This window comes from Dermochelys coriacea, chromosome 3, assembly GCF_009764565.3.
Source record: "Dermochelys coriacea isolate rDerCor1 chromosome 3, rDerCor1.pri.v4, whole genome shotgun sequence".
Taxonomy (NCBI): domain Eukaryota; kingdom Metazoa; phylum Chordata; order Testudines; family Dermochelyidae; genus Dermochelys; species Dermochelys coriacea.
The window spans coordinates 156464187-156477909 of NC_050070.1; the positions used below are offsets into that span (position 1 = coordinate 156464187).

A 13723-nucleotide genomic window follows, 5' to 3' on the forward strand; every position below is an offset into this window, starting at 1 on the left:
GAACCGCTGCTCTAATCGGTAGGAAGAATTTAAGGAAGTATTTTACAGAAAGAATAGTGATTGCAGGGACTGGAATTCCACCTGATGTGTTGGGAGTCGGGTAATGTAAATATATTGACAAATATATGGTATTTCATGACAGTCATGTAACTATGCCTAGCAGTAGCATATCTGCCCACTCATTGTACAGCACAGCCCCTATTATTTTTATTAAGGGACATATTCTGATATCCTTTTTCTAGTTGAAGCTAATGGGACTATTCATGGAGTACGGGGCTCCTCAGCATGAGTGAGGGTATCAGACTCTTGCCTCAAGAGAGCAGCAGTTTTTGGATCTGGCCTTGTTAGAACCATGCGTCTCAGTGGCTGCAGCTCTGTATTTAAGGTAGAACAAACCCAATTTAGGATTTCCTGTTGAGATTAATACTCAGCCAGGCCACTGGGAACCTCTAGTGGAGATAGTAAAGGTTGTTTGGATCAGCAGATTAAGGTACATTTTCTATTAGCAACAAAAAATCTGACCAGTCCCAGACCTGCTTGCCTGTGCTCGGAAGAGCAGGGGCGGCACTACTGTTCTCTGTTAGCTTGCTTTAACTTTGTTTATTCTCTTGGCAGGTTCCTCGGGCATTTGTCAATCTGGTGACAGTACTTCATATAGTAACCCTCCGGGATTTGTACCAGGAGAAGACCATTAGCTGCCCAAGGCTAATCATGAGGTTTGACAGACTTATGTTCCAGCTTTCATCCTTATTCAGGAAAAGCTGTAAGATCTTCAGTGGAAACCTTCCCCTTGAAGGAAAAGGATTACAATATTTCAGATAATTAAGTACTATTTTCCTGTGTGTATATAAAATACATACACAGTATAGATTATATTTTCAAAGCAGTGTTTCAAAATACCTGTCTCTCTCTTTCACTGTCTCCAGCTTGGGACTACTGCCGATGGAACTGCCATTTTAATTATACAACAGCAAATTAGACTTCCAACTGCAAAATTGATTAAGAGCTAGCACACACAGATCAGCATTACATTGTTTGAGAAAGGCAGCTAATTTTCAAAATTATTAAAATGAGGGTTTTAAAAAGATGATTACATTAATCCAGTTTTATTTAAATTACAGAATTTACCTTTAAAAGTCTTCTGCTTTCACATATGTTCCAGTGGTGAGCTACATTCTTTGAGCCCTAACCTATATTAGCTGTCTCTCACCAACTGGTGGTTGTTAGATGGATTGTTAATTAGTCTTACAATTAGATTTGTGGGATGTTTAGTTACTCGGTATGTTGCTTCCAGCAGTGGGGAGAGTAGGAAATCTTTTTCTCCCTGTATGCATATACTGAGTAACCAGGAGATGTGGGGAAAGAAAGGAGGTTCCTTCTCTGTAGTGTAGTTAGTAGCCATTTCCATTAGTGGCCAGGCCAGGATTTAGGGAGGCCCGTGTGTTGACACTATGCAGCACAAGCCATGACAGCCTGGGAGCTGAAGAACCACAAGATTGGTCTGTGCTCAGCACCCTCAGTAGCAATCCCTATTCTATTCATTACAGCTGAGTCCATGAGGACATCACTCTGACATGATAAGGTGGTGGGAAAGATCGGAAGGGCCCTGTTGTTCACTGAGTGGAGTTTCACAGAAGGAACATGATGACACAGCATTTTGCTGTGATTTAGTGGCTCTCTGACTGTCAGTGACAAAGCAGCTCTTACAGACTGAGTGCTGTTGGCTTAGAATATCGTCTCTATTTTGCTGCAGTTTCCTTTTGACAAAGTACAAGCTTATCACAAGATCCTAATCACTAGGACAAGGCCAGGATGAGAGCCTGTGAGAGTAGAGCTGAGTTTCTCTGATCTCTTAGAAATATATCTGTTACCTTCCCATCCTAACCAAATGTCCTGCTGTAGTACATTTGTGTCTTTCTGGCAGCAAGGGGATTTATAGGTCTGGCAGTGAGCCAGGTGTACAGAGGTTTAAATAGGCGCAGTGTAGAAGGCTCATGAATGGCATGTTACTGACATACATTTCAAAATACAACTTTGTACTATTTTCAGAGTAGCAGCCGTGTTAGTCTGTATTCGCAAAAAGAAAAGGAGTACTTGTGGCACCTTAGAGACTAACAAATTTATTTGAGCATAAGCTTTCGTGAGCTACAGCTCACTTCATTGGATGCATTCAGTGGAAAATACAGTGAGGAGATTTATATGCACAGAGAACATGAAACAATGGGTGTTACCATACACACTGTAACCAGAGTGATCACTTAAGATGATATTACCAGCAGGAGAGTGGGGGTGGGGGGTGGGGAGGAAGAAAACCTTTTGTAGTGATAATCAAGGTGGGCCATTTCCAGCAGTTGACAAGAACATCTGAGGAACAGTGGGATGGGGGAGGAAATAACATGGGGAAATAATTTTACTCTGTGTAATGACCCATCCACTCCCAGTCTCTATTCAAGCCTAAGTTAATTATATCCAGTTTGCAAATTAATTCCAATTCAGCAGTCTCTCATTGGAGTCTGTTTTTGAAGTTTTTTTGTTGAAGAATAGCCCCTCTTAGGTCTGTAATCAAGTGACCAGAGAGATTGAAGTGTTCTCCGACTGGTTTTTGAATGTTATGATTCTTGACGTCTGATTTGTGTCCATTTATTCTTTTACGTAGAGACTGTCCAGTTTGACCAATGTACATGGCAGAGGGGCATTGCTGGCATATGATGGCATATATCACATTGGTAGATGCGCAGGTGAACGAGCCTGTGATAGTGTGACTGATGTGATTAGGCCCTATGATAGTGTCCCCTGAATAGATATGTGGACAGAGTTGGCAACGGGCTTTGTTGCAAGGATAGGTTCCTGGGTTAGTGGTTCTGTTGTGTGGTGTGTGGTTGCTGGTGAGTATTTGCTTCAGATTGGGGGGCTGTCTGTAAGCAAGGACTGGCCTGTCTCCCAAGATCTGTGAGAGTGATGGGTCGTCCTTCAGGATAGGTTGTAGATCCTTGATGATGCTTTGGAGAGGTTTTAGTTGGAGGCTGAAGGTGATGGCTAGTGGCGTTCTGTTATTTTCTTTGTTGGGCCTGTCCTGTAGTAGGTGACTTCTGGGTACTCTTCTGGCTCTGTCAATCTGTTTCTTCACTTCAGCAGTGTACTATGTCTTTCAAACTGTATCCCAGAATGCCCTGTAAAGGTAAATAATTTATCTCTGTCTTGGCTCCTCTTTATTAGGACCTATAGGCTGTGAGCATACATGTGCTATTTCTTTAAATCTGTAGCAGGAGACCAGGAGAAGGGCTTGGGCAAGGTTCTAGGTAGACACTATAGTGAAGCATTATTTATTTGTTTATAATTATAAATAGAGAGAGGGGGAGAGATTAGCTTTAGGGATTGTATCTTTTTCCTTTTTCTGCCAAAGTTCTTTTTCCAGTGTTAGAGTAAGCTACTCTTTCTGATGTTCTTCACTGTAGTGACATGATAGAGGAAGAAAAGAGATGTTTTCTGCAGAGATTTGTAATGAAATGGTGAGTAGAGGTGTTACTAGGTGATAGGAGAAGCAGGGGTGAGATTGCAAGGAGTTACTGACAGGGCCAGTAATGGATGAGGGGAGATAGATAAGGGTGAGGGGGAAACTGGAGCAAGTCTATAGAAATTTTGCTCTTAATTATATCTGTGCAATCCCTCTGAAATGAATGGGGCTGTGCAGAATTTGGCCCGCAGTGACATATCTGGCACAGTAACTATCTCCTCACCTTACATGAATGCATTTATCCCTAATAAATGTGCTTAAACTTCAGTGTGTCCGTATTTATTGGGAAGACCTAGATATTGGAATCAATGTTTTCATGGATGAGCCTTTCACAAAAATCCACCTTTGGAGGAGTCCGTTACCCTTTGGGTTCTTGTACCTGTTTTCAGGGGAAAAAAAACAATAGACTGCAGCACAAAAATTAAATATCACTTTCTTCCTGCAGGAATCTGTGTCCTTGTGTATTGAACTATGATGACAATTCCACTGAAACTAAGATGCTAGAGTCTTTTAATAGAAGGTATCAGGTAAGGCAGAGGAAAGTATTAAGAGATTTAGCAGAGAATTGCTTAATAATCCCTTTGTTCTTTTTTAGCAGCAGTCTCCCTTTGTTCTTCTGGGAATAATAAACAAATTTTTCTAGCAGTGATAATGCTTGAAGTGACTGACCCAGGGACCTGTCAAAGTCTAGTATCTACTAGAGATGGGGAACAAATTGTGCTCATGTTAGTCAGCTGCAGATGCAGCGAAGTCACTCTGAATTGAGTTGGAGGGGGCAGGTGAGAATCAGGCAAGGAATAGGGGCAGATCTGCTGCTCATGATCTTTAAAATGTGATTCAGAAAGATACTAAAACAGAGTGGCTCTTTCAGACGGATCAGAGATTCCATTGAAGCAGCAGTTCTGGATACTTCTCTTGCTGGGAAATTGGATTAAATTGAGGAGCACTGGTAGTTCAAGAATGAACTCCTGTGATGGAGATCAGCTGAACTGAAAGCATTTCAGTGGTTCAAGAAAAATCCCTGGTACCCCATGATGGGAAATCCTATTAAAGTGGGAGCTCTCTCTAGGTCAGTCAGCTGGCTTTTGAGCAGTAGGTCATATGCAGCCTCTATGATGCCTTTCTGATGAGGAAAATCAAATGAGTAGTTTTCTAATTTGGGTTTTTGCAAGCCAATGTTTCAAGAAGCTCATGACTCACTGCCTTGTACAAGAAGGGAATCACCCTTGGTTTCAGGTTTTGCATGTTCGGATGATGAGACTTCTGCAGGAGGGTCAGCCTGGGGCCTAATAAGCAGAATGCAAGAAAAGGAGCAGTGAGTGATTGTTCTGCCTCCTTCTTTAGGAGGAAACCCACCGATTAGTTGAAAGTGGAAGGTATGACACCAAGGAAGATTTCACAGTGGTCATGCAGCCATTTCTGGAGAGAGTGACCATTCCAAAGACTGAGGTAAAAAACCATGAGCCAGATCCAGACCTGGTGCAACTCCTCTGAATCCTTAAACTTGCACCCCTTATACCAACTCTAAATTTGGCCCTCGGTATTCTGCTTTGCTAGTTTGTCCAGTTCAAGTGAGCCACGATCCAAAGCAGCGGGAGATGTTTTTGGAGGGGATAGAGATTGTTGGTAATACTGCTGAGTGCCCATGTAACCTTGGCCTCAGACATGGCAAATTGTATTAGTTGTAAGTTTTAATCATATTTGTAAAGTGCTACAGTACTCTTTAGTTCTCAGTCAGTGGCTTGGTCTGGCCCAGGATGGTAACTATCTTGTTCTCAGAGGCCCTCAAGACTATTTTCAGGGTCTGGGGTAACAGAATTTTTGTTGGAAGAGGAATGTGATAATACATCAAAAATGCTGGCATTTTTGGTCATATACTTACCCCTTTTGTAACAGTACTTGTCTCTTTCCACAGGAAGGGTTGCCCGATAGCTCATATTTTGCCCCAGACTGTTTCCACTTTCACCAGAAGGCTCATTCCCAGGCTGCTCGTGCCTTGTGGAACAACATGGTAAGACTGAAGAAGATATCAGTCTCTGTCTCTCTCTTCTCTACCCTGTCCTTTTGCAGCAAAGAACAATGACCCACTATTTAGCTGCTGAACTACCCTACTTCTGTTGAGAACAGAATTGTGTTTACTACAGGTGGGCACTATTTCCCTTTGTAATGTAAAGTCACCTGGACACAAACTGGCTGTGTCAAAGAATATATCCTGGGGTATAGTCTTGTAAGCACTTAGGACCCTGCACCAAGAGATAATCAAAGTGTGGGATATTACATCATGCATGCTACATACGTAATATTGAAAGTAGCCAATTTAATATGTTTTAAATGTGATAAAATCCTGGGGCCCTGAGTTTTGTGAGTTAAGCTGCTATTTCAACATAGAGAGATACAGTACATAGAAATTTTCTTGCTGTTCTACTTGTTTCCATAGGCTGATAATATTCAGCTATTCATGATCTTCCATTCTCGTTCTCATTTTATTTCTTCTTTCCCATGTTTTCTTTCTGCCATGCAGTTGGAACCCCTTGGGAACAAGACCGATGCACCTTTTCTTGAAACGGTGATAACTCTCAAATGTCCAAGTCAGGTAGGTTGAAAAATATTCATGCATGTACCACATGCCTCATTGTTCATTTATGAAGCAGTCACAGCTTTTTGTCGGGGATCTTGTGCAGCGCATTCCAGAGTGGTAGCTCCACTACCTTGGAGAGAGTGCTGGATGCTCCCTGTCCTCTCTCTCCCTTCCTCCTTTTGGGTAGTTAATACCTGGGACATATATGCTTCCCAATGAGAGTGGACTGCAAGAGGGAGGAAAACTCCTGGCACCCATGCCCTCAAAGGCTAGCACAAAGACAGCAGCTTTATGTTAGTGCATAAAAGCTGGAAATCAAACCTGCTTAAACAGACCTAAGAATTCAGAGCAGTAGCCGTGTTAGTCTGTATCAGCAAAAATAATGAGGAGTCTTTGTGGCACCATAGAGACTAACAAATTTATTTGGGCATAAGCTTTCGTGGGTTAGAACCCACTTCATCAGATGCATGGAGTAAAAATGCAGGAGCAGGTATAAATACATGAAAGGATGGGGGTTGCTTTACCAAGTGTGAGGTCAGCCTAATGAGATAAATCAATTAACAGCAGGATACCAAGGGAGGAAAAATAACTTTCGAAGTAGTAAGAGTGTGGCCCATTACAGACAGTTGACAAGAAGGTATGAGTAACAGTAGGGAGAAATTAGTATTGGGGAAATTAAGTTTAGGTTTTGTAATGACCCAACCGCACCCAGTCTCTATTCAGGCCTAATCTGATAGTATCCAGTTTGCAAATTAATTCCAGTTCTGCAGCTTCACGTTAGAGTCTGGTTTTGAAGGTTTTTTTGTTGAAGAATTGCCACTTTTAGGTCTGTTATTGAGTGTCCAGAGAGATTGAAGTGTTCTCCTACTGGTTTGTGAATGTTATGATTCCTGATGTCAGATTTGTGTCCAGTCTAACTTCACCTTCCAAGCTGAGTATTTATTTTTCACACTTCAAACAGCATCAATGAGGAAAGTGAAGGGTCGGATTCTCAGCTGGTGTCAGTCCGCATAGCCGCACTGAAATCAGTACTGCTACCCTGACACCAGTTGGTCCAGAATGTTTAACAGCCTTTGCTATAATAATCAGATGTTGTTAGTCAAACTGGTAAAGGCCGCTGAGAGTGTCCAAGAGAATGTGTGTGTAGTTACATTACCCATATATGCCAGATGTTTCCTTATTTGTATGGCTCATAAATATGTCTGCAAAACCAGTTAGAGAGGGGCAGGGCCCTTTTTAATTCCTGAGAATAAGAATATGCAGTAATTTTAATGGTCTACAGGCATGTTTGAATTGGTGGCTGGGGAACAGATATCTCCATATATTCTTCTGCAGCTTCATGTTGACTCACATTTCCTTATTTCATAGGCTGAGTCATTCCTCAGAACGTACAGGAACAGCAATTATACGTATCCCAACCAAACTACGCCAGACATAACAACACCGCTACCATCATCTGCTAAGATGACCCCAGCACAGGAACCAGATCAGGTAGAGTCTGCACAATCATTGATCACTGGAGGCATTTAGGAGGCTAAGGGTACAAAAAAAGGAAGGTAGCTCTAGGGCTGTGGAAAAGGCTTGCATCACCAACCACAACTGCATGTATTCAGATACCACGTTAATCAGCCAGGATTGCTTTTCCAATCTGAATAAAACTAAAGGCTCGTCTACATTTGAAATGTATTGTTTGATTTGCGTTATCTCATATTAAAGTGCCTTGCATCCATACACACACTATTTTGTTGTGAATCATCTGGCCTTTTTAACACACATTAATAAGCCCTTTAGAAGTGGGTTTGCTGAGATGCAGGATGAGTTTACCCACAACCAAGTAGGTGCGGATATATCTCCATTCCGAAACAACTGGTGCACATCTACCATGTCTACCTACTGGTATCCTACACAGCTTTGCCAGCTACCTGTGTTGGTCTGTCTAGTCATCCTGAACATTACTGTTTCAATCCTGGCATGCAGCCAGGTGCTGTCCTTGGCAATTCCAGCTCCAGTGGAGTTCACATATCTGTGGCATACTCCGGATTATTCAGCAGTCATGCTTCATGCTTCACTGTGGACCAATACTAAAATCCTAGACTTCATTGCCTTCTTGGGAGATGAATGTGATAAGGCCCATCTGAAAGGCTGTCACACAGCATAGGTCTACAAGCAGGAAGCAAGCAGGGGCGGCTCTACCAATTTTGCTGCCCCAAGCAGTTGCCAGCAAGACAAATGTAAAAGAGGGGGGCTCTCCAGGATCGCAGTAAGGCAGATGAGCTGTGGCTGGACTATAGGAATGCTACTGTGTAACAGAACCCCAGGGAGAGCTAGCACGGTCTGCTGGATCCATGAGGAGCTGGACCACATGCTGGAGATACCGCCACCCAACCTCTGCATTGTGTGGACTCCCTGTTTGACCCATGAACCCCAAGACAGACAGTCACGGATATCCAGGTTACCTCTTTCCATGAATCACAGCCAGAGGATCAGCCTGAATCCTAAACTGGGGAGGGGCCCATTTCCAGTAAGTATTAAATGATATATTAAAATACATCTGTACAGAGAGGGAGTTAAACAACTTAGCTGAGGGTCCTGTAAGGGCACTGCCATGTTGATCTACCTTCTCTCTGCCTCTTGGGTTTTTAATCCCCTCCCCCTATCCACCACTCAAAATGGCAGCCCTGCCAGCAACAGTAGAAACTCTCCCGGCCTTTTTCCTATGACTATGCAAACACACAAACACTTAGTCTTGCTGTCTCCCACGGCACCCCCTCCCGCTCAAACACACTGCTTGTTGGCCTTTTCCTCCTGCCCCACTCCCACAGTGGTTAATCCATGCAGTGCCTCCATGAGGCTCTTTGAAGGACAAGCTCTTTTATTGCAGCAGCACTTACAGAAAATCAGAAGTTATGTGTCTGGCTCACAATGTCACTAATGCCCTCAGCCTTGAGCCCGCATGTGGTAGAAGGTAAATAGCCTAAATCAGACTACAAACGTTTTCAAAAAAGCGAGACTGTAAGGCACTTGCTGTAAATCACCCCCTCCCCCCCCCCCGCTGTTAAGGTAGAACTCTATGAATTTTGCGGAGTACTGTATGCTCAACTGTAGGTGTTAAAAACAAGACATTTTAAAATAGAGCACTCTTTGGCTTGGCCTGGAGATTGCACAGCAGAGCAGCTCTCTGGGAACTGTCCATATAACTCATGGTTTCCTTCCACTCCTGCGCCAGTTCTGGGGCACCATCCCAGCAAACAGCAGCCTGGCATATCTTCCTTGGTTTCTGTTCAAAAAGACAATGGGCAAACTTCTCTGCCTTTTGGGAACATGCTCAGGGTAGCATCCTCCAAAGCATGGTTAGCCTGCAGATGTGCACATGCAATTATTAGCCTAACTTTACTGCACCCTGTTTTAGCTAGCTACCCCACACAACCCACCTGACATTTATTAACCCTTCCCCAAAGTTTCCTCTCCCCTCCCTCCTCCTCCCCCCCCACAGCCACCTTCTCCCACCATATGCCTACACAAACCTGGAAGATTGCAAACTTCTAATGATTGCCAAGCTCAGCCATTTTGGGAAGAGCCTATGGGAATAAAATTCCAAAATCAAGGAAAAAGCAACATTTTATCACTCTCAGAATGGAGACTACAATTTGGATAAATGTTCGTTTTTCCCTCTTTCCATTAGCATGAGGAAGGGGGAAAAGAGAGGACAGGCAAATGGCCAGCACAGCAGACACATCTGCTGTGGAAGAAGAGGCAATCAAACCTCCGGAAGCACATGGCCTTGAAAGTGTCTAATTTTGCACAGCTTTATGAATGTTCAATCAAGTTCAACTTGGTGTATTGATTAAATAGAATTGAAAATGTCTTTATGGTCATAGTTGAGTCTTGAATCATTCACTGAAATGTCCAGCATCAGTGTCATAAAATCCACATGAACAATAACATCAAAACAAGCCCTATTTTACAATGCACACATAAAATGTACTCAAAATGCCCATAAACTGCTGTACACACTTCAAGGATAATTAAATCCTTCTACCAATACACAGACAAGAGACATGAACAGTAATCCTGATAAATGCCTTATACAAAAGCATGTACATTCTTCACAAGTGGCCCCTCGACTCAGAGTATGAGCACGGTGTGTCCTCCACTCTGTGCCCATGAGTAGCTGCGTCATTTTGTAGAGACCTCTTATCTGACCAAAATTTTTGTTTTGTAAGTCTGCCCACCTCCAGCTTCTATCCACGTACAAGGCTCTTTTCCTTGCTGTCACAAAGGTTGTGTAAAACACAGCAAACAGCTACTGTACCAGGATGTTTCTCATCAGTCTCAATGTCAGAATCTTCAATCTACCTTTCAGACTTCCAATTGCACATTCCATTATCATTCTGAAGCTTCCCAGGGTATAGTTACAATTCCTTTTGCTTAACCATGTGTCAAGTAAAAAGCTTCATAAGCCAGGGAAGCAGTGGGTAAGATGGGTCTCCCTGCATGAGTAGAAAAATGGCAACACCATCAGTGTCCATAGAGTTCATGGAGCAGAAGTTCTATTTCTCATTGCAGAAAACAGGTTAGAGTTTCTAAAGGTCCTGGCATCATGAACCTTTCCAGACCACTCTACATTTATATTCATGACCCTTCCATCGTGACCAGCCAGGTTCGTAGCACCATGGAGAAATATCCCTTTCAGCTGATGAACGCTGAAGTCTGATGTGGAGGATGGGGGCAGAGAAAAAGCACATGGATCCCATCAAAAGCCCCAGTAGAGTTCAAAACCCCAACTGTGCAAACCCGTTAATAACCTCCTCTGCATTGCCCAGTCTTATGACCTGGGGAGCAGAATCTTCTTGATAGCAGGTCACACCTCCATGACAAAAGCCCCAACAGCTGATTTACCTACACCAAACCGGTTAGCTACTGACTGGTAGCAATTGGGGTGGCAAGCTTCCAGATGGCAATAGCCTCATACATTTTCATACTGAGCTCTCATGTAGGTGTTTTGCTGCCTCGACAATGTTTCTCTATGCTGCCTGGCAGTGCTTTGAAGAGAATGGCTGGCTCTCAAAAAAACGGTTGGATGATAGGAATAAACAGGCAGGAATTATGAGAATTATGCGGTTTGACCTCAAGCCCCAGAATTCTATTGTCTGCCAGTAGGCATTGCACAAAGCACAGCACAAAAAAATTCGAGAATGCATACAGCAGAGCAGTGCACTGTGGGATATCTGACCATAACACTGAGCACTTATTTTCTAACACTGCTGTGCTGTGCGGCTGCAATAATACCAGGGAAAGCTACCTTAATCGTGGCTTAACAAAGTGGTATGCACTGCTCCCACTATAGTTATTGCCAGTCACTTAACAGATACACAAAACCACAACAAGTTTCAAGTGTAGACATGCCCTGAGTGTGACCAATTGAATTCAGTGACCAACATCTGCCTGATTAATTACAGACAAACAGGGATATGATTTATTACATTGGCTGATACTATGTTTCCTGGTCTAACATTATTCCATTTCTTTTGCCTGTCTTCTCTTCCTTTAGAATCATGGGACCCAGCTGCTGTGTGAGGACAGGGCTCCATCCAGCTCTTCTCCAACTTCAGGTAACCAGGCCTGCTTAGGGTAGGAGACTGTTTGTTTGTTTGTTTCTTTCAACAGCATCTCAAGGACTGTTTCGTTCAATTGTGCTTAAATAATTATTGGACTGTGGAAAAATTACGCCAAGCAAGGACATTACTTTCTATAGCTAGTTAAGAGTTATGATGCCAAACCATCCTTGTAGGGACTATTCAGACAAAGTGATTGCAGTTAACTTATTTACAGCGGATAACTCCTGCACTGTGCAAAATTTTAAGGGCTGACACATCCTATAAATCAAGTGGTCTAGTGCTTAGGGCAGTGGATTTGGAGGCAGGACTCCATAGTTTGTGGTCCAATACCTGGTAATATTCAACTTGTTTATGAGCATTGTGCCTTTTTTCATACCCTGCTCTGCCTTGTTGCAGCAGTTACTGTCAATACCCCTGCTCTGTAACTGAATCACCCTATTCTCAGTCTGGTCTCCATAACACTGGAGGTTCGTCACTGGCCTCCAGCAATGTGGCGTGACTTGCTTCTTGCTCTCCCCTCTTTTGTCAGTGGTCTTAAGCAGTAAGAACTTGTTGCTAACTTCGTGTGACTGCTCAACCCTGGCAAGATGAGCTGGAGAAGTCTCCTGTTTCATTATCTGGGCATTGCAAAAATAAAAATACAAAAAATGTGGATAAATACACAAATACATGGTGGAATAATTTATATCTAGCAGTGATAGAAAAGCATTGTTCTGTTCCCTGTTCAGGTTTAACTGCATCTCTTTGCCTTACAGTGCATGCCCTCAAACCAGCTGATGTGCAAGTGATAGCAGCCCTGGGGGATTCTTTGACTGTAAGGAGCTTTGTGCTTTTTCTGTCTTATTTTTTTGTTGTTGTTGTTTTGCTGGTGGAACAACAGAATGTTTTGCCTGCTCAGACTGGGGTGGAGGGTGGGGAGAGGAGTTGAGCTCTTGTGCTGGGGTAGTGAAATACTCATTCAGAGGCAGAAGACAGAGATCTAGAACAGGGGACAAGGTGTCAGATCTCCTGGATTCTAATCCTAACATTTCACCTGAATTGTATTAATTTAGGCAGGTCATTTAAGCACCTGTTAAAATCCTTTGCTGGATCTGGGGCCAGAGGGTAAGTCCCATTGAAATTAGTGGGGCTTAAGCACATGCTCTAAGTTAACCACAAGGTTAAGTGCTCTGCTGAATAGGATGGACTGCTGAATCTGTGTCTCAGTTCATTCTGCCTGATAATTATCTCTTATGGTGTAGGGGTTTTTTTTCTAGTTAAGTAAAATGGCTTTTGCCTGTTTGGAGATGAGTGTGAAAGAAAAGAGAGCCAAAATATTCAGACTCTTCATTGTGCTTGATTAACTGATAACCAATTTCTTTATCAAACTCACTATGGACTTAGTCCTCAGTGAGGATGATCTCCTTTCATGTGTTTAGTAGGCATTTCACTTCCAAATAATGGAGTCCTAAGAATATTTGTGCATGCACACCACACAACTTTCTGGCAGGTATGATGTTGCAGATGTCTGCATCCATGAGCCCACAGAAATCAGCACAAACATTTGAATAAATACATACCATGTTTATCCCTACAGTCAGCATTCAACTGCAGTTGCCACACGATAGTATCAGATACTACCTGATAGTATGAGATACAGCAGTTGTTGCTGCTATTTTGGTATCTGATACCCTTGTGTAGGATCTATGGATACATTTAATCTTTGGAGAAATAGCAGTTACACATACATATCTGAGGGCAGAATTTGGCCCATTGCATGGCTGTTTTAATGTTCAGTTTCCTGTCATGTGGCAAAACTTATATTCAGGGGAAATATGTGATGGTGTGGTACAGCCGCCCTGAAGGTTTTATTGGCTGGAGTTTGAGATGGCTGCATTACTTGTGAGTAGTGAAACCCTGAATGAATTATACAGCTCATCCAAACTTGTGTCAATACAACCTTTATATACTACATCATGCGCTCATATATTATGTTTATGCCATGTGTACAGCAATACTATGTAAAGAATTTAT

The 13723-nt window shown here is 42.8% G+C and overlaps 1 protein-coding gene across 1 annotated transcript in view; it reads left to right on the forward strand.

Moving 5' to 3' along the window:
• The window catches only part of PLB1 (phospholipase B1), a 117479-nt gene that overhangs the window by 53302 nt on the left and 50454 nt on the right, over positions 1-13723 (forward strand). The window contains exons 24-31 of the mRNA XM_043511486.1: positions 616-716; positions 3960-4041; positions 4859-4963; positions 5430-5525; positions 6036-6107; positions 7461-7583; positions 11644-11704; positions 12466-12524. Coding sequence (XP_043367421.1) covers positions 616-716; positions 3960-4041; positions 4859-4963; positions 5430-5525; positions 6036-6107; positions 7461-7583; positions 11644-11704; positions 12466-12524 — 699 coding nt within the window. The remainder of the gene's footprint in view (positions 1-615; positions 717-3959; positions 4042-4858; positions 4964-5429; positions 5526-6035; positions 6108-7460; positions 7584-11643; positions 11705-12465; positions 12525-13723) is intronic.